This window comes from Pyrus communis, chromosome 5 (assembly GCF_041283825.1).
Source record: "Pyrus communis isolate YQ-2024b chromosome 5, ASM4128382v1, whole genome shotgun sequence".
In the NCBI taxonomy this organism is placed as follows: Eukaryota; Viridiplantae; Streptophyta; class Magnoliopsida; order Rosales; family Rosaceae; genus Pyrus; species Pyrus communis.
Genome location: NC_142569.1, coordinates 2,341,250 through 2,367,772, shown reverse-complemented (window position 1 = coordinate 2,367,772; position 26,523 = coordinate 2,341,250). Strand labels below are relative to the sequence as shown.

The following is a 26,523-nucleotide window of genomic DNA, read 5'->3' as shown; positions in this document are numbered from 1 at the left end:
TTGGTCCACTATCCTCCAAGCACCAGCCCATGCTGAAGTTGCTCTTGCATATGTTCCTTTTACATAGCCAACGTATAAAGCACTATCAGTGGTGTTGAAGGTAGCCACATGTCACCAACCCCCCTTGACCTTCGAGGTTAAGTAATTCTCTCTCTCTTTGTCTTGTCCACGTTGTATCTTCTCTTAATTTACTTCAGTACTTGAATGTTTTCATTCTATAAAATTGTAGGGATGAGTAAGGAATAAGAGCATGGTACTATTGATTGTCACCTAAGTTTGCACAATTTTTATATGGTTGCCACCACACACCAGTGCCAAGCCCCACACATCTGTCAATTACAACCATCCTCGACCATACAAAACCTTTCATCTTCCATCATAATTTCTTAATATTCTTCTTACACTAATTATCATTACTATATATATATATATATTAAAATTATTAAGATAAGGAGACTCAACTTAGACGTGCTCACTTCTTATGAGTTTCCTAGGCATTTCATTGCACCTGAAGCCGTACAATCACTCATTTCCTCCGACCGACACGTTACCCTTTTGCTTATAAGCAACCTTAGTCTCGTCCTCGTCAACTTCAATTCAGACTGCTTTCTCTTTTCGACGACCGTGTTTCAAGGGCTAGAAAAATACCCGAAGAAGAAGAAGAAAAATCAAACACACTTATTCCTTGATCCTCATCTTCATTCGGGTTACTCGCAATCCATTCGTTGTTTCGGGTTTTGAGAGGGTTTGAGGAGATGGGATTGAGTACTAAGCAGGTCAACAGTGACGGGCTGGATTGGAGTCAGACCAGCTTGCTGCAAGCTCAGACGTTTCAGCTGCCAAAACCACCAAACGCCGTGAGGAGGCAGCATCAACAAAATCAGCAGCAGCAAGCTGAGCCATTGAAGTGTCCGAGATGTGAATCAACGAACACAAAGTTTTGTTACTACAACAACTACAACAAGTCACAGCCAAGGCACTTCTGCAGAGCTTGCAAGAGGCACTGGACAAAAGGCGGGACTCTTCGAAACGTCCCGGTTGGTGGCATCCGTAAAAACAAGCGCCTCAAAAAGTCCTCAAACACTTCTCCCTCAGAAGCAGCTGCCACAACCGTTGCAAACACTGCGGCGATTGATGATCACCATAAGCGGGAAACTGCTGCGCAAGCTCTCTATCACGCACTTATCGGTCCCCAATCTTCGCTTCCGCAACAGAATTTGGACAACACAATCATATTTTCGTCAGCAGGTTTAAGTAGTACTACTACTTTGCCTTTTCTTCATCAAAGTAGAAATCTAATAACCTTTGATCCCTTCTCAAGCTCAATTAGTACTACTACTTCAAGTTCCTTTGACACAAACCTCTCTTCAATCTCAACATCTTTGCAATCCTCAAACGTTTATAACTACGCTGCCGCTGAAGATCAGTTCAAAGCCACCGTAGAGGAGCCAACCATCACAAGCATCATGCCAAATATTCTTCCCCAGCAGCCTAACTGGAAAACCCCCTCCCCAAGCAACGCCGTGGATGTGTACTCGAACGACTGGAATTGGGAAGACATCGAAACCCTCGTTTCTACTGATCTCAACCTGCTTCATTGGGATGATTCTTCTGATCACATACAACTGTAAAATAATGAATTAGCCATCTTCATTAGCGGTATGTTAATTTTGAATTGCGTGTGTGTGAGACTTTTACGACTCAGAAACAGTATCCCCGTTCTCTAATGTGTCACTGTCAAGTTTGTCACAGTTTTTCTACTTGTGCCGATCTTCAGGTAATATAATTTCTCGTAGTTTTCTCTCTCAACTTGTAATTTCCAAACAGAGATGTAGACAGTTTGAAGCTGTCTTTGTCCTTCGGTTTCAGCTTCGAGATATTTAATTTTTGAAAAATATATATATTTATTAATTTGTAAGTTTGTAACTCCTGGTTTTTATTTAACTTGATGGAAGATGCAATTACATGCATGTGAAGGAGGTTTATATTAGGGTTTCATTGTTCAATTGAATAGAATTAATTGGTTTATTTTTTATTTTATAGAATTTCGGTGAGTGGTTTGTGATAGGGATAGAAATGGGGGACTCCTACTACCAGCAGGGCTCACTGAAAGAATGTGATGGAAGATTCTTGTGGATATGTATGTATATTTGGACATCTGAATAAGTTTGCACAGATTTGTTTCCCCATAATTTATGGCCACTGGTTCTAGTCCCGACAAATTTTGGGTTGTAAAGTAATTAAATTCTTAACAACTTGTTTTTTAATGTTCTTAATTATAGTGAAGTATTTCGAGTTGTATCTGGATTAAATGAATTAAAAGAGAATCAAAGAACACAGGAAGAAGTGTACGACACGAGAAGAAAATGAGTGAAAAATTCACAACCCATTTCATATTTAATATTATTTTCCCCATTCGAGTGTTGTGTATTTGATCCTTCGTAAATTTCTTAGATTGAGCCCAAATCCAACTTGTCTCAAAGTGGCCCTATTCTCAGGATTGAGACCCTTTCTGGATCTCACTCTCTGGAGCCACCGAATCTTGTAATTCGGACCATTCAAGAGAGAGATAGATGAGGGAGTTGGAGAGAAATGAAGGCGTGATTTTGTGTGTGAGGTGGGCAGCATGATTTAAATTAAATGATCCAAATTGTTGAGTTTGTCGGCTCCAGAGAGTGAGATGATCTCAATCCCTATTCTCATCCTCTCACTCCAGTTCTAAAGACTAGGGATTCAGGATGTCCATTTTGGGGCCACAATTGTGAGACATTTTTGTTTTCTTTTTATTAAAAATAAATCATACTTTAGATGCTTCAAGCCTACGTTTTCCTCAGATCCATGAGTTAAAAATTAGGACCTTGAAGCAAATTGTAATCGATGGATGGCTCAAAAGCACCAGTCCAATGCTAGAGCAGTAAAGCGAGTAAGCAAAACAATCGAGGCATGGGCTGAGGCACCGGACATATGCCAGATATTAGTTTGGGGGCTCGGTTGGAACGAACGGACTACCCATTTTCGAACGGAAAATGGATGCGTGGAGCGGCACTTTTCCAGGATCAATGATCTAGAACGGAAACTCAGTTATGGCTACCCCGTCAGCCGTCTGAGGCGGGCTAGCAGGCTATTGTCTTGGCCGTTGTTTGGCGAGCTTATAAACGCTGGAACTGGAACTGGACTTGTTAAACTGGACAACGATCCAATGTACCAAGAGGAGTGAGACTCTCTACAAGACTGACTTGGACTCGATTCCAATCCCACCCAGTTCCATCCACCGAACAAGCCTCGTGGTAATTGAACTTCAAATTACATTTCACGAAACATAAAACCCCAAATATCATACATAAATCACGAATATTCGAAACATACATAAATCCAATCATATGTCCTGTTAAGTTAGTCCATACTCATAAGATAGGCACGTCAGTTACTAGTCAACCAACTGCATGTGACGATACAAGATCACTCTCACTTCCCTCCAATTGGTTTCGGTTCTAAAGGTTCTGCATCCTCACACCGGCGTCTCTGCTATAGGGAGCCGGGGATTCGTTAGCCCTGGAATAGCTAACATAGTAAAGCTCCGAGAATATGCCTGTGAGGACGACAAATGCAGCCCCAGCTCCGAAGATCCCTTTCCTCAATGTCTCACATGAAAGGTCGTCCATAAACGAAGTTGTGTACTTTGTGTGGTACGCATTTCTCACTGAACCCGCGAGAAGGCATGCCTCAGCAATGACAAAAAGCACCCTGAAGTTTTCAATGTGACACCAGTCAATCTGAAGTCTGAAATAGAAACATAAGAATAGCACATATCTTTCGACAACACACGATATTGACCTTATATAATCAACCAGTGTTAACAACTATAATATCTGAGAATGCCCGGATTATATGAGGAGCACATACCAGCTGGTAATGAAGAGCGTAATTGCCCACGATCGAGAACCGCTGGGTCTCAAAGCCTTTCCACAGCACAAGCATCGACTTGCCACCATTATCAGAGCTTGACTTGCCAATAAGAACAGAAATGATCCCACACCTAAGCCAGTTGCAATGTCAGAATCATATACACAATAGGTCGAATTTGCTTCAGTTTGAACCTTGGCCTGCAAGGGAGAGATAATAGATAAAGTAACAATGTATCTAATTGTAGAAGAAACCACTGATTCTAATAACTTAAGCTATTAGTGTGTGTTCCTCCTCGTTCCAGTTAATGTCAAATTCAAAAATTAGAAATGGAACTGTCCCTGCGATTCGTGTAGAACGTCAGTGACACACACACCTCTCCCCTTCGGCTTTTGGGATTTTTAATATCAAGAATTTGAGGGTGAATCTCAAGTGTCAACTCAAAATTCCTGCCAGACAGGTTTACCCCTCTCATCTTGCTTGATCTATCAGTGTTATGTTGACTAACAATCTTGAAAATTTGTTGCCTCTCCAAGCAAAATTCACATCTAATAAATCTGATAAACCCTACTTTTGTATTCTAACAGTGGTTTATTAGCATACAAAATATTGAACAAAAATAAATACGCCCTACGGTTTGGACTTTTTCGTTTGAAAAACGCCAAGAATTAAACCTACGGTCTAATAATAAACTAAGGGGTGGTGCTACCTACACATCCTTCTTACTTTTACCACTCGGCTTCTAATTTTCGATCGTTAGATCAAATGAATTGAAAACGGTAAAATGACAGAAATTAATCAGAGGTGGGTGAGTGGTAGAAATTGATGGGTTAATAGCACCACCCAAACTAAATAGCCATTCAAGGGCAGTATTATTGGTTTAATCTCCACAGAAAAATTATGTCCTCACCAATAATTAAATAAAATTTACACACTAATTTATGGATTTTTGTAAGGTTTTCTAATAAATCTAATCAATCTTTATTTTGCTTTAAAAACTCTGTTTCATATTTCACACTAAATTTTTTTTTAAATAGTAATAAATCGACTACTTCTGTCTGAAGGCGAAATAAGTATATATTGCTCTAATAAATCTCTAATTCTAAAAAAATTGGTGGAAAGTATATATAAATAAAAAAGATCAAAACTTGAAGAACTCTAAGTTAAGAATCATATGATATTAGTCCTCCCAAGAAAGGAGAGAAACAGAGAGAGAGAAAGAGAGAGAGAGAGAGACACACACACACACACACACACACTTACAGTGGACCTTCGCTGCTCAGCGGCAACAGCCAGCGCAAAAGCAACCAGATCGAACACAAAAACGACAACCAAAAGCAGTGTTGAAGCCATCCCACAAAACCCCTCGCTTTCTCTCGAACTCGAATTTCGTCTAAAACCCCAACACAAATCGCAGAGACAGACAGACAGACACGAAAAAGAAGATAAAAAAGCGTTTGCTGTTACAATCAAACAGATTAAGTAAATAATGTTGTTGAAAATCCAGAGTCGATACCCACTCGCACAAAAGGCACGCGCTTCTCTAAGTAAAAGTTAAAAGCACCTAACTTTTTTTTTAAGAAGTTCAACAAAAAAAACTCCCGATACTATTTATTTTAACGAAAAATCATATTTTTACACTAAAAAGTTAACTATATTATTATTCACTTTATCCTTTATTTTGTCTTTATCGTTAAAACTCAAAGTTTTCAAGTCATTTTCATTAGTTTTCCTCTTCTTTTTTTTTACCTTTGTCTTTTCTTTTTTTCGATAGTGCTAACCGTGCTATCTAAACGTTAGCTCTCGATTCTCAACCATCAAATTGAACAAACCGAAAAAGATTAATAAAAATGTGAAAAGTAAAATTAAAATTATGAATAACATTTTCCTTCTTTTATATTTTATAAGTGTGACTTTTTCTTTCTCTTTTAAACTTTTATTTATTTACTTCATGGTGAAGAGAACATGAAAAAGGTGAAAAGGAGCTCAAATATTATTAACAAAACCAAAATTAATAACCTTCGCCCCTCCCGAGCAAATAAAGGGAATTCTAGATTCTCTTACAAAGGTGAAACTTTTGAATCCGGCTACTCAAATTCATCGTGTTTAGTTAATAATGCGTCGATATCAAAATTTTAGTTAATAAGAAATTGACATGCTGTTAAAATAATATAATTTATGATTTTCTGATAAGTGAATTGTGCTTTTACAATTTGACGTTAGCTTTGAGTTTGTAGGGCGAGTTAAAACGTTGTTGTACTTGGCAATCTTGCTATTTTGACCAAAAATGCAAAATAAAGGGGGCACTTTAATGAAAAAAATATTGATACTGTTTATTTTAACGAAAAATATTTTTACATTAAAAAGTCAATTCTAGTACTATTTACTTTACTCTTTATTTTGTCCTTATTTAAAACTCAAAGTTTTCAAATCATTTTCATTAGTTTTCCTAAATAAAAAAGGTTTTGTTGCCAAGTATATCATGAAATCCTTATCACGCTTAACAGTAAATTGTAGGACCGACGAGCAAGGTTTTTTTTATTTTTTTTTATTTTAATTATATAAGTAGTTATATCTAAACACTTGTTTTTACTTTTCACATATCTTCTAAATTTGAGTCATCAAACCAAATAAATTGAAAAATATCAATGACAAAAAATTACAAAGGTGTATAGAAGGTAAAAAAAATAGTGTGAATAGCACTATCGTTTTTTGACAAGTGATGTGCTGGTCCATTTGGTTGCTAGCTGAATCTATTTTGACATTTACTTTTACCATGAAGTCAATTGTAATGGAAACTATCTGTCAACGTTTTACTAGTTCTAAAAAACCAAGATGTTACAAGTGAACTGGCAAAGACCTTTAATTGCGTTGATAGTTATCCTAATGTCATGGATTAAATCATTATCATTGCCAACTTTGTATTGATTGTAGATGGTTTCTTATACGATTGAAAAACCTTATTATTGGCTGATGTTGCCATAAGATGATGCTGATACATTTTAATATACACACAAATATGAACATTAGAAAGTGAGTAAATAAATCAAATATTTGCATTTTTAGTTCATTTGTCAAGTTTCATCCTCAATTAATCAATTCCATATGTTACATAAGATCTTTGATTTCTAATCCTAAAAACAAAGTAAAATAAGGTGACCATCTTGTATGCCTTGGCACCAAAGTAACCACCAGACTGTTATTATCTTCAGCTCATCCTACAACAAGTTCGTTATCTCTATCCGCAAACTACTTTCTTTTCATAACATTTCTTTGTTAATTTTATCATAAATTAAGAGATTGCGCATAGAGATCACGGACTTGTTGGAGGATGAATTGAATATGATAACAGTCGGGTGGTGACTTTGGTGCCAAGGTATGAAAAATGGCCGGCCCGGTTTTGTTTATGCATGGCCTGCATATAACTAACAAAAGAAACGAGATCGAAGTAGTAGCATGAGGTCAAGGACAAGGGACTTGTTGGAAGACTTCGAAGCTGAAGGTGAGAAAGGTAGCACTCTGGTGATGAATTTGGTGCCAATTGTGGATGCCATAAATTCATATAGATTCATTAGATCGAACAGTAAAGATGAACTCAATCCATAAGAATGGATTGCATCGCCTCCAATTCCTGACCACAAATGCTCAAATTAACGACGGCAATAGTTTCATATATAATCAAAGAAGAATCAAATGACGGAAACAAAAAAGTGCATACATAAGGAGAAAACGGGAGTGCGAACTTTTCTCCTATGCACTACTCTCTTTTTTTTTAGAAATTGAATTGAGTAAATCAAACAAGGATCGAATTGCGTGAAGAATGAGAAAACAAGAGGGTGAAAAGAGAGATTGCAAAACTTACTTGAAGTTGAAGTAGAGGAGCGTCTGTGTGATTCTCCTGTAAAACTGAAAGATTTCTGCTGCAACTATCCATATACTGATGATCCATATACACACACGTATATATATTTCTGAATCAATAATAACCAAGGTTCGAGTACTAAAATCCAGTACAGGAAAATAAGCCAGGTTGTTGGAGTACTGGAATTTAGTACAGGTATACGCGTAAGATGTAGTACAAATTGTCGTGCAGTGCAATGTAGTACGAGTGAGAAAATAAAAGAACAAAATGGCAACAAATGAAATCGCGTTTGCATCAAGATTCAACAAACTGAATACTTTCCACAGAAGAGTTGGGGCAGCATAACTTTGATGAAACATAATCATGTTAAAAATGAATTAGGATTCTCTTCCCTTCTCTTTTCATCATCTTTCATCCCTTTCTCTCACATTTTTTATTTTGTTTTTCTTTTTCTATAAAAAATTAATATAAGATGTTGATGTGGTTTAACCGTGACCATTCAAATAGGAGGGGAGAGAAGATGAGGGAAAAAAGAGGGAAGAGAATCCTACTCTATTAAAAATTGGGGCACCTCATACTTTTTATATCTGCCCAATTTGCTGGTATGAGCTAGGGTCGGTTTATATATATAAGATCACTTTTAGATTTCGTCCTAAACACGGTTAGAATATGCTTTTAATTGCTAGAAAAGTAGTTCAAAACGAGTGATTAAGCAATTTAGAGGATGCAAGTTTTTACAAACTATAGCCTAAAAAAGTAGAAATCTTCTGGTATATTCGTACGTGTAACTTTACTCGTCCATCAAAAATAAATACGAAGAAAATCAATACATTATGATCCATCGAATTGGGCTCATGTAAGATTCGAATGCAAGAGGCCATCGTTACATGTCTTAAGCGAACATATTAACATAGCAAGAGTGCTGTACACAAAGTAAATGAATCATTGAAGTGGGTGTGATTTAGACAAGTGTAGGGCCTGTTATAAAAGTCTCGTCCTTATCTTGACTAAAGCATGGTGACATAGAACGTGTGGCTGCAAATGTAATTAGTCACTCCAACTGACGTAAATTGTTCATACATACCTCTTTTCACCAAATTCTCCTACTCTAAGATTTAGATAGTTAGATTTTGATCCAATGATTACAAACAAGATGAATATTTAAAAGTTATAATAACTGTAACCATTTGATTAAATTCAAAAAGATGAACATTTAAAAGTTATAATAACGGTAACCATTTGATTAAAATTCAACAGTCTGAATCCTCGAACTAGATGAATTTGATGAAAAGGGATCTGGATACATAGCTCTTGACAAAATGGAAACAAAGTTGTGGCTTCTCCTCCACCACTATATCCTCCAACACCATGATTACCACCTACTACACCACCCCTTCAATCCCTCACATCTTCCCAAACAAATCCCAGATTTCCGTAGTCAGAAATCTTAGAGGTTCATGAAAGCAAAAACAATCAATAGTGACCAAAACCCTAATCGTGATCCGCAAACTTGTCGAGTAAAATTGGATAGGAGAAATCTTTCTCCTTGGTCTAGGAGGACTTGCCTTGGAGAGTCATAACAAAACAGGGCCAGCAAATGCGGCAGAGGTGTCAAAGAAGGTGGTGAAATGTCTTAAGAACAAATGTCAAACATTTGCCTCTAACTTTTTTCATGTTTCTCTAACCTATTTTGTTATATTATTTAACATTGTTTTTCTCATGGGCATAAATTAAATTGCATATTTTTAGTTTCTTGAATCATGTGTGTGATTAAAATATAGCAATTATGCACTATATTTGTTCAATAGGTAGTTTTGGTTGAGAGTAGTAAGTTGCCAATAGCTTTGGACTCGGAGGTGAGACAAGGAGGAGGAAGAGAAGGTGTTGGTGATTGAAGGGATTGAGTTTGTGGGGATGAGGCTCTCAAGTTCGACGTGCATGTAAATGATGACGAGGACTCGCTGAGTCGACCCGACAAGTCCGAGTTAGCAAGGAGCTCGGTGTATTTGCCACACTTCCAGAAGAAGGTTAAAACCAGCCTGCATCTTGGGATTACGGACTTGTTGGAGGACTTGGGAGCTGACGACGATGGCAGTATTAAGGTAACTTTGGTGCCAAGGAATGTCCAGCGGCCTGTCACCATTGGTCGGATCAAGATCGACTATTTTGCCTAGATAATTAAGAGCCATAAACTGAAAATATGACTTTAACCCTTGAAATTTAATTTTCTCTACATAAAATCCGTCATAAGTTTTTTACTCAAGTAAAACTCATTGACTAGATTCTACATCAGCAAATTCATTAATTATATTTGACTTTACACATTTAAAAATTTTCGATGCCCAAAACACCCCTATTTGAATGTTTGATGTACACAATTAGTTCCATACAGATTGTAAGGGAGAATTAATGGTTTTACAAAAATAAAAAACAATAAATTTATTGCCTAATATATAATAACAACAAAACATGCCTAATATATGTAATAATACATGCTTAGTTAAGTCAACAAATTATATTTTACATATAAATGCAGGTAAATTATTTCACACACATATATATAACAAAAAAAAAAAAAAAACATGGCTGGTATACGTAAAAATTCATGCAAAATAATTTACCTATAGAAAATGTTATTTGATTCAGTGCACCTACTATTCGAATTTTAAAATGTTAGATTGCTTAAAAAAAATCAAAAGAATTTCCCCAATACATGCAAAATAATTTACCTACATAATAAAGCAAACCCAATGTATGCAAAATAATGTACCTACATAAAAAAATATTATTATTTTATTCGATACTATTTTACCCATTATTTTGTACATATAATAATAAAATGTGCCCAATATATATGATGATGCATACAAAATAAAATACCTACAAAATATATGTTATTTGCTTATCATAAATTTACATATAGGTAGATTAATTAGTATAATATGTTTGATCATATATGTGGTACTGTGCATACATACATATATATATATATATTTGAACGTATAGTAGTACTATATATATATATATATATATATATATATTGAGCTTATGGTAATACTGTATACATTTGAACGTATATATGTGTGTGTATATATATATGTGTGTGTGTTAGGGGTAATAATATGCAATAAATTATTTGTTCATTGTAATTAAGGTGAGCAATAATATTTATTAATTTATTTTGAATATTGTGGTACAAGTTGTAAATATTTTGTATTAATAGGTCAATTACTTTCATACATGGCAATCACTTTTAAATTTGGGTTTTATTTGGATGTTTATAATTAGGTGGGTTTTTATATAGGAAATAAGAGTTACAAGGGTCTATATCTAAAGAACCCTATGACAAATCATGGGGTCGTTTTTTGTTTTTTATTTTATAATTTCCGTTCCAACTTTTAAGATTACTTTTAGATTTTGTCCTAAACACGGCTAGAATATACTTTTAATTGTTAGAAAAGTAGTTCAAAACGAGTGGTTAAGCAAGTTAAAGTATACAAGTTTTTACAAACTATAGCCTAAAGAAGTAGAAATCTTTTGGTATAGTCGTACGTGTAACTTTACTCGTCCATCAAAGATAAATACGAGGAGAATCAATGCATTAAGATCCACCAAATTGGGCTCATGTAAGACTCGAATGCAAGAGGCCACCGTTACATGTCTTAAGCGAACATATTAGAGCAACTCCACCGAAACTCCTAGCCCGATGGACTAGTGGCTTTTGCAACCCAATAGCCAGAGTTGCAAGCTCTAGCCCATGCCAGCGTGTGGATGAGGGGGGCCCAAGTGAGAGGCTTGGCTCGAATCGATGGCCCGAGAGCCCGAGGGCTAGGTGTAGGTGACACCAGGCTGAGAACAGGACGACCGTCAGCCACAATATAAAATTAATAAAAATATAAAATATTAATAAAAAAATGTAAAAATTTAATATAAAAAAAGTAAATAATTAAAAAAAATTTAAAAAAAAATTGTAAAACCCAACAGGCTTCGAACTCAACAGCTCTCGCCGGAGTTCATCATCTAGGCTGATGATACACCCACAGACAAATGGCAGAGACTAAACCCAAGAGTTTCAACTCAAAACACATAAAAAACCAGAGAATAACTCAAGCAATTGAAGTAAGGCAATAACCTCACCTAGGTTTGAGCAATGGAAGCTTGAAGCTCTCGGCTTCAATGGTGGATCACCCAAATGGTGCTCTAATGATGCATGCAAGGACATATTCAAGTTCCTCTCATCCAGGGGATTGAGATTTCAGAGTTTGTTAGTTTGATTTGCTTCAGTTTCGAAGAAGAGGAAGGATGACATCTTTTGGAGTTGTAGAAAGAGAATGAGAGTGTCGAGAGATTAAACAGAGAGAGAGAGGTTTCAGAAATTAGGGGGAAGGGTTGCGTCGGTAGAGAAATAGAGTGAAAGAGAGAGAGAGAGCTAGAGAGATGTGGGAACCGACTGACATGAGAAAGAATTTGAATAAAAAATCCGAAAAAAATTAAAATTAAAAAAAAATGATTTAATTTTTTCTATAAATATGTTATCATTATCTTCCAACTTACATCATAATTTTATATTTTCTCAAATACTTTGGGTTGTAATTTCTTATTTAATGACACGTGGTACAAAGAGATTGATTAAAAATCCTATCCGAAATTACAAATAAAATTATTTTGTATTATTTTATAAAATAAAAAAATGCTAATATTTTATTACCTATTACTATGACTATTCAGTTTAGAGGTAGAGATGCAAAAGATAATTATTATTCATTAAAAGCAGTTATTGTTTACTTGAAACTATTCAATAGTGAGTTGAGTTACCTATGAGGTCTTTACAACGCTGAAGTTGCTCTTAATATAGCAAGAGTGCTGTACAAGGTAAATGAATCATTGAAGTGGGTGTGATTTTGACAAGGGTAGGGCCTGTTAACAAAAGTCTTGTCCTTAACTTGACTAAAGCATAGTAACATAGAACGTGTGGCTGCAAATGTAATTAGTCACTCCAAATGACGTAAATTGTTCATACGTACCCTTTTCCATCAAATCCATCTAGTCTAAAATCTGAACTGTTAGATTTAGATCAAACATTTACAACAGAGAACCTTTTAAAAGTTCTAATAACTGTAATCATTTGATCAAAATTTAACGGTCAAATTCAACAGTCCAGATCCCAAACTAAATAGATTTGATGGAAGGGGATCCGGATGCATAGCTCTTGACAAAATGGAAACAAAGTTGTGGCTTCTCCTCCACTACCATATCCTCCAACGCCATGATTACCACCTACTCCACCGCCCCTTCAATCGCTCACATCTTCCCAAACAAATCCCAGATTTCCTTAGTCAGAATTCTTAGAGGTTCATGAAAGCAACAACAATCAATAGTGACCAAAACCCTAATCGTGATCCGCAAACTTGTCTAGTAAAATTGGATAGGAGAAATCTTTCTCCTTGGTCTAGGAGGACTTGCCTTGGCGAGTCATAACAAAACAGGGCCAGCAAATGCGGCAGAGGTGTCAAAGAAGGTAGTGAAATGTCTTAAGAACAAATGTCAAACATTTGCCTCTAACTTTTTTCATGCGTCTCTAACCTATTTTGTTGTATTATTTAACATTGTTTTTCTCATGGGCATAAATTAAATTGCATATTTTTAGTTTGTTGAATCATGTGTGTGATTAAAATATAGCAATTATGCACTACATTTGTTCAATAGGTAGTTTAATTTGGTTGAGCGTAGTAAGTTGCCAATAGCTTTGGACTCGGTGGTGAGACAAGGAGGAGGAAGAGGAGGTGTTGGTGATTGAAGGGATTGAGTTTGTGGCGGATAAGGCTCTCAAGTTCGACGTGCATGTGAACGAGGACGAGGACTCGCTGAGATGACCCGACAAGTCCGAGTTTGCAGGGAGCTTGGTGTATTTGCCACAGTTCCAGAAGAAGGTTAAAACCAGCCTGCATCTTGGGATTACGGACTTGTTGTAGGACTTGGGAGCTAACGACGATGGCAGTATTAAGGTAACTTTGGTGCCAAGGAATGTCCAGCGGCCTGTCATCATTGGTCGGATCAAGATCGACTATTTTGCCTAGATAATTAAAAGCGCATATGATAAACCATGGGGTCGTTTTTTGTTTTTTATTTTATAATTTCCGTTCCAACTTTTCTAACAGTTTGTAACTGAGCACGGATTGAATACATCTTGATTTGTTGATATATAGGTAAACATGAGTATTCATTATGCCAATAATTTTCTTGCTTCACTTGTAAATTATTCGTGTAAGTAGCGTAACATTGTGGAAGATGATCAAGAATCAAAATACTGTAGTATACCTACTTATCGATCATCCAGATTCAGAATTTCAGACCAAGTAGCCATGCCGGCTGCCGGCTGCCGGCTGAACTACCTTTACGTCGTGCGGCCTCCTCTTTTGCTCTCCTCCACCTTTTATAGTACTGCTAAACACGCCACTTTTGAATAATTTGTCCGCATGAAAGTTGTACCTTGTTCTCATAAACAAATCTGCTGCTGTGCTTTGCTTGTTGTCCACTTTGTGCTTTCGTCATTGGCTTTCCTCTTCTTACCTGCTTCCGCAACATGATTTGAAGTGCTAGAGCCTGGTTTGAGTCTAGTAACTGGTGTCGGCCACCATGGAAGCATGTATGGGAAGACAGCCATCACGGAGTTACTAATTGCAGCATAATTAACCGGAGTGATCCTACTAGTCTTCCTTGCCTTTCTTGCACGAATGTTGCACATGACAATGTGTGCACTGAGGTCTAGATACTGTTAGAATATGAGTGTGATTCATACGGTTTGGTAATAATCCTTGTTGTCTCAGATTGCTATAAAGAAGTCTTAATATGTTTATGAGAGTTAATTCGACTTTAGTTTGGATTGAAACTCTGTTGATAAGCTTAAGAATAGAACTCGTACAAGGATTTGTTCTTGTATTCCTTGTAGGATTATTATAGGGTAATCCAGATTTTGTAGTATAAAAACCACAAGCCCCTGCTCTCACAAAAACATGCTCTTATTGTTCCAATTACCTATAACTTGGAGAGCATTGAGTTTTGCAGAGAGAAGAAGGTTGTGTGTAGATTTCTCCAATGGCTTTTAATCCTAATCTGTTGAACATAGTTATGATATGGTGTCTAGTACTACTCTTTCCTGTGATCAATGCCATGATTCATGAAGAAGTTATTCAAGCTAAGAAAGAGAGTAGCAATTAAAAGAGCAGCGATCGGCCGTACGAAAGAAGAATGGCAGCAACCCAGAGGTCCTTTCAGAATTCAACAACTTCCAGAGGGTGCAGTCATGGCCATTCTCTCAAGGCTAGTCTCCATCAAAACCATCCTTAATTGCTGGCTACGTCCGACTTCCCAATTCGGGGAAGGCCTTGTTCTATTGGTTTTTCAAGCCCAAGATGATGCATCTCAAAAACCCCTTGTCCTGTTGGCTTAATGGAATAGCACCATCTACTGTCTTCTGACAGCACACATGGGAAACAGTCTGCAGGTATGTGTTGCAGATATTACTTCAGTATCTGCATATGTAAAACATATTTGATGCGTTGGTTGTGATTTAGTTGGTAAATTCTTGTGTTCTTGGCTAAGTATATTAACATAAAGTCTATGTTTACTCTTACAGATACAAGATATCTTCATTATTTGGGTCGAAAGCAAGCACCCCTACTTTGTTGATCAATGCATTTCGCACAACCATTCTGGATACCGAAAGCAGTTGATGATCGGTTACCATGACGTGACACGCTATCAACACCATTAAAATATTTGTGGGAAGATCGAAACTTCCATAGCCAGAACGCCATTCTTGCACGAATGTTGCACATGACAATGTGTGCACTGAGGTCTAGATACAAGATATCTTCATTATTTGGGTCGAAAGCAAGCACCCCCACTTTGTTGATCAATGCGTTTCGCACAACCATTCTGGATACCGAAGCGCTGCTTGCCAAACACCATTTGCCTGCACAGTTGTCAACCTGATAATCATCTTTCAACTCCCAAACAGTCAGATCATTCCCTCAATTCTGAGCTAACTGGCACATTCGCAAACACGTACCTCATCTAGCTCTGTTACACACACCTAGGAATTCAAATCTTGTAGCTGTGTGAGTGAACTGATCATGTTTAGGCATATCAATGAAGCGACAATTGACATTCGTATCACCAGTGCTATTACTTGTGATGCTTGATGTGTTATCACTAATGGAGTTGGGATCCAACCCCATATATGTCCATCGTACAGGCTTCCCCAGTACAACTTTCCCTTGTAAGCGACCCCTGCTTCGAGAGTCAAGCTATCAAAGAAAAAGCTTCATGCTTGTCCATTTACGAGTTCAGAAGAGAAGATCTCTGCTTTGAACTGGAAGGATTCTTAGAAATTCAGAAAAAAAATCCGCAGAACCTTGTACCTATACTCAACATTAAACCGAAATAATGTTTAACTACCGCTACTACCACCACTTTCTTCTTTTATTCGGCTTGTCTTCTTCCTTGCATTCCTTATTTTCACAGATGAATCCTACACATATTTCCTCGTGACACTGAGGAGGGGGAGGAAGAGCATCCCACAGCTTAGCGTATGGATTGCAAATGTATATAGCAATCACATTGACGATACATGTTGCGCAACATAAAACTAAGTCATAATATACTCCTTCCACAACTGGTTCATAATCTTGTGACTTGACAGGACCTTGAGAACAAGAGAGGAAGCTCAAAGAGAAGTTGCATGCTTTGGGGGCCAGAGGCTGCTCGGACAAGGAAATGAATTTCCTCATGTTCATTGGATCCATGAACACTAGAATGTGATTTTCATCATCACTTATAAGACGTAAGAACGGTCAATAAAAAAAATTAAAAATGAGACCATTACAATTACATTAATTCACTGTTCAGATCATTCGTTTCAATATGAGAAAAGACTAGAAACTTAGGCAACAGATAGTGGGCTAGAAGTTGCCACAAGAAAGTTTGAATTATGTTGGGAAGCAGTACACAATCATGTAAAAAGAAGTCCTCTCTTCGTCCTTGCAGGCTAAGTAATCTTTGTTTGCTTTTCTGTTACCGACACCAACTAGGCGACTAGTCAAACATTTCTGGTCGGCGAGACAAATTAAGTATTAAAACCAAGCTTTCTGCCAGGGCTTCCACTTAACTGCTCCTGCATTCCACCCCAATTCCTAACCGATCCACTTCTTCAATCCCTCCTAAATTTTTTATTATATCCGGAACATAGATGATACACAAAATATTTTATATAAGTGGTTATTATTTTTTTAACATATATCTTCCATCATTTGTATAATAACATATAATGTATTATCTTATGTTTCTGTCACACTAAAAATCTCTCCATCTCTCAAACTCACTCCTAAATTTCCTTAAGTTTATCACACGTTACTTACATGCTTAACTCACATGCGTCACGTTATTAATTAACACTAACACGCATTAAAGAGTAAAAAGTAACACAAAGTTGGTAAGTCTAGAAAAAAAGGTGGCGGTGAAGGCTTACGTTGCTTCCTGTTGTGGGATTTGGTGAGTGTCCTTGCTCTTCATCACAGAATGAGAAAGCTAGAAACCTAAAAGCAACAAATAAGTGGTTCAGAAGTTGCCACTCGCCACAAAACAAGAGATTCTTTCATTCCATACATAAAAAATTAATTATGAATGTGTGGTAAGATCAATCGCACATGTACGTATTATTAGATTGATTTCAACAATTATTAACTTACAAGTTTCATATAAATATTCAAAATTAGCCCACACAAAAAAATGTTGATTTCGTTGCTTATAATTTATGGATTTCACAAGCATGAATAATTAAAATTAGCGCATAACTAATTTTCTTTTTATGTTTATGATTTGTGCGTTTCACAAATCACAAATATGAATAGTCAGAAACAGTTTACACATATAAATGCGCTGATTGTGAGTGACAAACTTGAATTGTCAGACACACACTAGTGTGTTGATTTGAACAATCTATAATTGGAGTTCTATATTATGGATAGTATCAACGTGTATGCACAAATAAACTGATTTTAACCCTTTATAACTCTAAGTCTCACGAACATAGATAGTTAAAAATCAATATACATATGCACGAATAAACGTATAATTTCACTACATTATGTGCACGCAAAGTTCCAATGAATTATTTCTAAAATATCTGCAGTTTATATAAACCCCAATACCGACACGAGCAAAGTATTCAATTAATTAACAGTATTGTGACGAGTGACCAAAGATGCCATTTTAAGTATTTCTGTTTTCTATTCATTACCGACATCAACTAGTCAAACGTTTCTACAAACACTTGGTCGGCGAAAACAATTAATTATTAAAACCAAGCTATCATCCATGGCTTCTTTCTCACTGCCCCTGCATTCCACACCAATTCCTAGCCGACCCACTTCTTCAATCTACCCCATCTCCAAAACCCACTCCCAAATTTCCTTCCTTCGAAATCCCAATCCTTCCATTGCATCCAAAGCGTCGTCAAACAACCCACAATTTGCAAGGCGAGACCTTCTCATCGGAGGGCTAGCAATATACGGCGGATCAAAGATGAGCGAAATCACAGGGAATTCCGGCGAATCGGCGGCCGCCGAGACTACTCCAAACAGGGTCGTTGAACTCAGTGAGTTCCCGATCACTCTGGACTCGGTTATCAGCGTGAACGTGCCGCGGCCAAAGAAGTCGAGGACCAAGGCGGAAAAGGAAGAGGAAGAGGAGGTGCTGGCGATTCAGGGGATCGAGTTCGTAGCGGGCGACACCGTGAAGTTCGACGTTCACGTGAACGACGACGAGGACGCGCTGAGTCGACCCGACAAGGCCGAGTTCGCCGGGAGCTTCGTGTATTTGCCGCACAAGCGGAAGGAGGTGAGGACGAGCCTCCGCCTTGGGATAACGGACTTGCTGGAGGACTTGGGCGCTGACGGTGACGACAGCATTAAGATTACCTTGGTGCCTAAGAATATCAAACGGCCCGTTACCGTCCGTCAGATCAAGATCGAGTGTCTGAAGTAGGGGTGCGCAGAGAGATATTCGGGTGTGATGATTTCACGTGCAAAATAATGCAGACTTGCAAAAATTAAAAAGCACTTGAACTAAGTTTTTATTATGTTTTTATGTATTTAATTAGTTGTTTGCATTGTATTTTCTCTTATTAATGAATTCTGTATTTATGTTCTCTTTTGCTAATTAACAACAAATATCAGAAGGTAGCTGTTTAGGCCCAAAATATTATTGTTGGGCCGAGCAGCAGGATGTGCTCAGCCCAAGGTGATGACAAATACTATGGGCCGAATAATAAAGCCCGGGCCAGCTGGCAGGGTCGGCCAAATCCTATCCTAAGTAGTCCAGATGAATAGAAAAGGTCGAAGAAGTCCTGGTGCGACCAGGAGTCTCGACCGGCAAGGAATGGAGTCTCGAAAAGAAGGAAAATTCAAAATCCCAGTAGGAGTAGGTTTGTTCGAATTAGAGTCGAAATGGGACAAGGACTCCCAATCCAAATCAGAATTGGTTTCAAAGAATGGGGTACTATAAATACAAGAAATCATGCAACAGAAAAACCCCTTCAAATCAGCATACAATTGCCCTGCGCAAAACCTCTCAAACACCTTGAGATTTTTCCTTTTCTTTTTCCTGCCGACACACCTTCAGTTTGGATAAACAGCACTGTGGAAGCACCCGGCGAGCACCTTCAGTTTGGATAAACAGCAGTGCTGCCGCAGAATCAGCCGACCAAGAAGCATCTTCAGTTTGGATAAACAGCACTGCGTCGAGGTCGACCGGTTATCTATCTAAGTCTCGGCCGAGAGGGGTTTTCGAACCTTTATTGGCAGAGGTCACCTTGCTAGCCTTCTCGGCATAGTCAGGTGTTACAGATTGCATTGCTCGGCGTACTGGACGCCGAGTGGTTTTATGATTGGATACTCACAAGTGAGTTTCAGGGTTCGACATTCTGACGGCCGAACTACGTTTACCATCAAGACATACATCACGTTTGAGTACCTGTGCCCATATAGTTTGGTCTCGATTCGACGTGCTTATACTCTTACGAATATAATCACAGTGACCGAATCGGGCTCGGACGATTTGTGAACTCCGCAGAATTAGCAGCCTTGCCTTCAGGCTGTAGAACCCAGAGACCGAGAGTGTTCCTTCCTCGGTCGCAATCGCAAGATAGAGAAGTCAGCAACGCGCTCAAAGCTACATCAACAAATTTTACTCCTCGGCCAAGCTCGGCTGACGAGTTGGCACGCCCCGCATTCGACCGAATGACGTAGTTAGCTTATTAGTTACTCGGCCTGCGCGCCACGTAGGTTTTGTAATTTTTAGAGTCAACAGTAGCGTTATCCACTCTTGTTAATCTTGTCATTGATCTTTTTCAATCTATCTGATTCAACGACTCTAACAGTTGAAAGTTAAGATGAGTGTGTGAGAGATAAAAATAAATATGTGAATACCACCACTCATAGCATAAATGATTTAAATTGGTATTAAAATAAAGATTATTATAGAGTGTGATATCCACACATTCTTTTTTTATTTCTCACATATCCTTCTAATTTTCGAATGTCGAATTAGATGAAGGGAAGAAGATCAAATGACAAAAGTTAACAAAGTGGAAGAGAAAAGTTAAAAGAGGTGTGTGGCATCAATTTCTCATTGTCCAGAATAAATCATTTACTACGGCAAATTTCATACTGGCGCGGGCCCAACCCAAGACGGTTATCAGAGCATATTGGGCTAGCCCTGTAATTTGCATCAAACGGGCCTGACCAAGATTACCATTTTTTCTTTAAGATCACCAATTTGATCACTGAGCAAGGAAAAGGCCGAAACACTTTCCACCCAGAGATGGTTGGTTTGGAGTCAATTTTAAAATGGGTCAGGAGGTTCTAATTTTTTTTTTTTTCTCAAAATTACATCTGAATAATGTGAGATTTAGTCAATTTAAGCATCGTTTACCTGTTCAGATTGTACTGATTATTTCAGTTGAATAGGATAATTTATCATCGGATAGTACTAACTAATTAATTGGACGTTTGGTACAGTATCGAGCTAATGGTTGTATTATTTATACTGTGTTTGTATTGTACCGGATAAGAGAACTTTGAATTATTATTTTTTTAAGAGAAAAACATTAATCATTAATGAAAAAGAAAAAGAATAAAAAAACAAAAAAAAAAGTTGTCAAATGCAAAAAGAACCCAGTTTGATGATTAAAGGAAAAGAAAAAGAGTAGGGAAAAAAAAAAGGAAAAAAAACAAAGTTGTCAAATGCAGAAAGAACCCAGCAGCCATCACACCAGCGTGGGTGGATGGTGTCAAGCAGCAGGTGCGACGGTAGGTTTCCAGGAATGAGGTTCTCGGGTCTAGGTTTTGAATTTAATCTCCATAAACCAACAAAATCAATTAGCAATTAAACCACAAACCCAGATATTCGAATTGTGATGCCCAGAAACGGAGGTCGCAAGAGCTGATGGCAGGACAGGTTTGAGAACGGCAAGCATGATTTTTCTTTCCCAGGAGTCCGACTAATGATACCCATGTTGCGGAAGGGATAACGAAGCGGGTGGGAGGGGTATTTAAATGGTGGGGCCAGATTAAATAATCTGGTGCTTATTTAATACCAAACTTACCAAACACCGGTTTTGTATTATTAGTACTATTTGATGGCCTTATACAACATGTCCAATGAGGCCTTATACTTTTTGATAGGTCAAGCTGGTATTAACTGTTAGAATTCATCTGTCCTACATCGGCTAGAAGGTTTGAGAATAAGTCCTTTAAATAGAATTACCCCACTCTAACTAATACCGAGATCTTTTGTATTAAAACCTCACACTTGACGGATGAAGCAGGTGGCCTAGTGGGGACATTATCGGCGTTGTTGGAATGGGCCCATGGCCCGTCTACCTGAAATTTAAGATGGTATGAAAGCCAGGGGACGAGCTCGTACATCCACGTGAACGGATGGGTTCCCATTAGCCCCGCATGAACGGGCGAGCCCCAACTTGGCTCCATGTAGGCCAAAAGATGCCACGTGAATGGGTGGGTCCTCATTGGCCCCGCGCAAATGGGTGAGCGCCAGCTTGGCTCCACGTGATTGCCAATATGTGGAACTCCATGTGTGACCCATAAAATGGGGTCTCACGTGCAGGGAAGTGTTAGAATTACTCTCTCCCACATCGGCCAGAAGGCTTCAGAACAAGTCCTTTAAATAGAATTACTCCACTATAACTAACACCGAGGCCTTTTGCATTAAAACCCTATACCTGACGGATTGAGCAGGTGGCGAGTAGTAGAGACAGTATCGATGTTGTTGAAGTAGGCCCATGGCCCGTCTACCTGAAATTTAAGATAATGACTTGAAAGTGCGGAGTTAACCTAAAATGTCCTCGAGTTGTTTTTTGTATTTTGGTTAGTGGGTTTGGAACTTTGTAGGACAAGTCATGCTTTGATTGTTAATAATCGACCATACAATCATCCTAACAAGGGGTATACATTTGAAATTTTTCAGAAGAATATGGTGTAATGGGCAAAAATTAAAATTTCATGACTGATTTTAAAACTGACTCAAAACATTGATGGTGTAAAACATATTTAGCTTAAATAAAAAGTCATTATTAAACCACATGGATCCAGTGCTAGCTACATTAAGAGGAAGAAGAGAGTTTGAACCCGAGCACAATGAATTAAAGAAAAAACCCTAACTACCAAGATAATTCATCGCTTAACTACCTTCAAATGATTGAAGACATTGCAAAATATGAGAGGACTATGTTTTTTTTTTTTTTTGGAAACTAGATAAGAGGACTATGCTTTCAAGTATAATGAAAGAGAGTTTGTGGTAATTTAATTACTATTTTGCCATTTCAAATTACTGAATGTTTAAAGAACAATATCGACCATTCATACATGGTTAACACAAAAAATTTGCTACCATAGACATGGGGTATACAATACATAAGACAAGGTATTGATATTCAAACGTTCATTTTACTTTTCATACACTCTTATTTATTTTGAGCTAGGATCTGTAGAATCATCAGAGAGACATACCAAATGCTTACTTCCAACAATATCGATATTGTCCCCAAGTTGGTAACTACCACATGCACAATTTGTCGGGTGTGAGGTTTTATTACAAAAGGTTTTGGTATTAGTGGGAGTGGAGTTAGGATATTTAAACTCTTATTTTCTTAGAGATATGGTCAATGTAGGATATTTTAACACGTCCCCTCACATGCACACATGAGATATCCACACATCGGCAACCACGTGGAGTTTAAGGAGACTCACCCTACTTGCGAGGTCAAATGAACCACCATCATCGCTAGGGGCTAAGGGGACCTACACATCACGTGACAATATAGTACGAGTCCGCTTCCTGACTCTAATATTATGTATAATTATCAGAGACATGCTAAAGACTCACATCCAATAACACCGGTGTTGTCCCCAACTTGGAAATTACTACCTGCACAATCCGTCAAGTGTGGAGTTTTATCACAAAAGACCTCGGTAACGTTGGAGTGATGTTAGGATATTTAAACTCTTATTTTCTCAAAGATACAGTCGAAGTGGAATATTTTAACGTGATCTAATGAATTGAAGAAGATCAATGATAAAAAAAATTTAACAAATGTGTGTAAGAAATAAAAATAAGTGTGAATAACATTTTCCAATTTTAATCAAACTAGGTAGTTGTAAATGATAAATCAAGACACTTTATTTTCTTTTCAGGCTCTCTTCTCCTCTTCTCATCCAAATCTGTACGTGAAAAAGGACCGGTCTTAAATTGTTGCCAACGTGACAGGTTTCCAACCATATCGTCCCACTTTAAATGCTATAATGGAGATTTCTACCTCCACATGTTGGTGTGATCTTTCCCACTTGAATGCTGATCTCGGCACTTCGTCATCGGTACTATGCAACAACTTTTGCCTCATTCGCTTTAATGAATGATTTAAAGATTAAACGAACACAAGTAATATGTAAGGGGCCAAATACTATTTCTATAAAATCAGATGCTAGAAAAATTATAATTATTACATTTTATTCTGTGCATATGAAATGAATGGGTGAGATTTAAATAAATAATTTTATCACCTTCATCTATACTATTAATATTTCGATACACTTAAAATCACAGTAAATTACCATCACGCTTAAACCAGAGGAACACTGCATACATCATTTTGTATCCTCAAAAAAAATTATTATGTTTGGCCTGTTATGTAACTTAGTCTAAGTCCCCATCGTTGTATTCTGAGAAAAAAAAAAAGAAAAAAAAATTGTGCAGAAATAAAATAAATAAAAGGGCAATTAATATTATACGAGAGGTGAGGCCCATAATACTTATGACTTTACCTAATAGCCTAATCCAGTCCAGCATTGATAAATAAATGCTGCATAGTGAGCCCAGCACTTATGACTTGCCAGCTTCACACACCAGATCACAGATTATACTGCATATGGGGTTATTGCTTCAAGTTGATGGAGATGATATTGATGACATTGATGACTCCATACCTTACCATATCTTCCATAAATAACTCTGATCGGAAAAAAATTTGAGGTTTCATCATAAAATTAATTGGCAATATGAAGAGTAGCTTAACTATTTATAAGTACATGCTAAATTCGTTCTCTCATCAATGTGAGATTAATTCATTCTCAGCACGCCCCCTCACATGTGGTGAATTTTCAATTCTAACGCGTGGATAACACAACTCGGGTGACTTGGAGCATGTGTGACCAATGGGCTTCAAACGTGGGACAACCTTGCTATGATATCATGAAACAAGTTAAGGCTCCACCGTAACACTAATTGACAAGATAAAAGTAGCTCAATTACTTATAAGTACATGTGAGGTCACTTCTCTCATCAATGTCAGGTTCATTCTCAACAATATGTGAATCACTACCTCCATTAACATTAACTACCGGATTAAGGTCTCTAATAATTATTGTTAAAAATTAACTTGATTGGATATTCAATATACTCGACAAGTGTCTAGGGCGGATGGAGCATAGATCCAAAGAGCAGCTGGTACCCCCCTCCCACCCTTTTTATTTGAAACTTTGGTATTAATCTTTGTTAAAGTATTTACAAAATTCTTAAGTGTCCCTCCTCTCATTTTTGTTTTATCTAAAACCATGTTGAGTTGCATAAATCTTTGTTAGTACGAATGAGTGTTTAGATTATTATTATAACAAGTACAGAAATATAAGAGAAAAAGTGACAAAATTGGGTTTTTGTAACAAATCAACTTGATTTGTCACGAAACAAAGGATAGAATTGTTAATGGTACTCTTAGTTAAATTTCCAGGTCTATCTCTTATAAACGTTAAATTTCTATCTTCTACCTTCACTTAGATAAAAAAATACAAGTGAATACCCATTTCTTCATCAACATTTATTCAATACTATGGTTTATCATATTCAAGCTAAATACAAGACAACGAAACGAGGTTAAGAAGATTAAAACCACTTTAGGTCGTTAAGATGTAATTAATTATTATAATTAACTTGTACAAAACGCTTTTTTGTAACCTAATAGCTCTAGGTCTAGCATAGCTGCAACTACAAATAGGTTTGATGCACATGCACAAGCTTCCCTAAGTTTGTTAATTTGCTTATGACGTGTATGGTTAGACTGATCTCTAGAGCTATAAACGAGCCAAGTCCAACTAAATATTATTGTGCTTAAGCTTGCCTTGTTTAATTTTTTTTTTTTTGAACTTGAACTAGGCTTGACTTGCTTCTTATACGAGCCAAGCTCGAGCTCGCTTAAAAATTTTAAGTCTGATACCGAGTCAAATTGTTTCGAACTATTTCTTATAATAAGTTGCTTCGGTTTTATTTTATTTTATTTTTTTTGGCAACTTACCAATGCATGTGAAAATAATATATGAAATATAATTAAACAAAGCAACATAGAATTTTCAAACACACTGCTTTAAGATAGAAAACATAAAACTTTTTTTTCTTTCTTTTTTGATGGCTGGAACCCAGTGAAAAGCTATACCATCACTCCTACAGGGTCTTTCGAACTAAAAGAATACAGAGGACGTAATGTCGTAAAAACAATCAAACTAAAATTTGTCAAAAGTCAAACTTAAAAAGTTTTGAAGTAGATACTATAGCACGAAGAACAATCGACAATTCGGCAAATAAAACTTTGACAGTATGCATTATGGTTGCTAGTGAGATTAAATTTATAGATAAGATTTTATAAGCTAAATAACATGAAAATTGAGGTTTAAATTATTGGCTAAGCATTGATAAACGTACTCATTTCTATTTTCTGAACTCTTATTTTACTATTTTTATTGATAGAAAAGCCCATTAACTAATCCTTTTCTAGGGTATAAAATATCCTTTTTAGTTTTTATTTTTGTTTTGTTAATTGAATTAATTGGATTTGGGCCTTCAAATATGTATTGGACAAGAGTTATATATTAGTTAAATGATCAAGCCGAGTTCAAGCTTACTTCGAGCTGTTTCGTAAAAAAAATTGAGTTGTTCACGAACTTTTCGAGCCAAATTAAACATGCTATTGTTCAAACTTGGCTTGTTTCTTAATCGAGTTGAACTAACTTGGCTTGATTCTTTTACGAGCCGAGCTTCAACGAGCAAAACACAAACAAGACTCTTTATGAGCTCGAACTATTTTGAGCCGACTTATAGTCCTATTGACCTCACCAAAATCGTGTATAAATTTT

General features: G+C 37.1%; 3 protein-coding genes, 1 long non-coding RNA gene and 2 pseudogenes across 6 annotated transcripts; 4 read left to right on the top strand and 2 right to left on the bottom strand.

Moving 5' to 3' along the window:
• Nucleotides 1-241: 241 nt before the first annotated feature.
• Nucleotides 242-2,192, top strand: LOC137726663 (uncharacterized). The gene has a single exon (XM_068465599.2). It carries the CDS (start codon nucleotides 756-758, stop codon nucleotides 1,629-1,631), a length of 876 nt encoding a protein of 291 aa, XP_068321700.1. The 5' UTR covers nucleotides 242-755; the 3' UTR covers nucleotides 1,632-2,192.
• Nucleotides 2,193-3,315: 1,123 nt separating this feature from the next.
• On the bottom strand, nucleotides 3,316-5,360 carry LOC137725783 (uncharacterized). The gene is made up of 3 exons (XM_068464567.2): nucleotides 5,167-5,360; nucleotides 3,904-4,103; nucleotides 3,316-3,744 (listed from the first exon to the last, which is right to left on the bottom strand). The coding sequence occupies exons 1-3, from the start codon at nucleotides 5,254-5,256 to the stop codon at nucleotides 3,492-3,494; spliced, it is 543 nt and encodes a 180-aa protein (XP_068320668.1). The 5' UTR covers nucleotides 5,257-5,360; the 3' UTR covers nucleotides 3,316-3,491.
• A 1,577-nt stretch (nucleotides 5,361-6,937) lies between these two features.
• LOC137726714 (uncharacterized) lies at nucleotides 6,938-8,342 on the bottom strand. Its single transcript, XR_011067666.2, has 2 exons — nucleotides 7,766-8,342; nucleotides 6,938-7,534 (listed from the first exon to the last, which is right to left on the bottom strand). It is a non-coding gene; the product is annotated as an uncharacterized LOC137726714 (long non-coding RNA).
• Nucleotides 8,343-8,489: 147 nt separating this feature from the next.
• LOC148696549 (polyphenol oxidase, chloroplastic-like) lies at nucleotides 8,490-10,266 on the top strand (annotated as a pseudogene). The gene is made up of 3 exons (XR_015961978.1): nucleotides 8,490-8,495; nucleotides 9,074-9,385; nucleotides 9,574-10,266. The product of XR_015961978.1 is annotated as a polyphenol oxidase, chloroplastic-like (transcript).
• Nucleotides 10,267-12,481: 2,215 nt separating this feature from the next.
• LOC137726961 (polyphenol oxidase, chloroplastic-like) lies at nucleotides 12,482-14,013 on the top strand (annotated as a pseudogene). Its single transcript, XR_015961977.1, has 4 exons — nucleotides 12,482-12,500; nucleotides 12,606-12,637; nucleotides 12,972-13,283; nucleotides 13,476-14,013. The product of XR_015961977.1 is annotated as a polyphenol oxidase, chloroplastic-like (transcript).
• A 3,977-nt stretch (nucleotides 14,014-17,990) lies between these two features.
• Nucleotides 17,991-18,974, top strand: LOC137725888 (polyphenol oxidase, chloroplastic). The gene has a single exon (XM_068464723.2). The coding sequence runs from the start codon at nucleotides 18,143-18,145 to the stop codon at nucleotides 18,809-18,811; it is 669 nt and encodes a 222-aa protein (XP_068320824.2). The 5' UTR covers nucleotides 17,991-18,142; the 3' UTR covers nucleotides 18,812-18,974.
• Nucleotides 18,975-26,523: the final 7,549 nt, after the last annotated feature.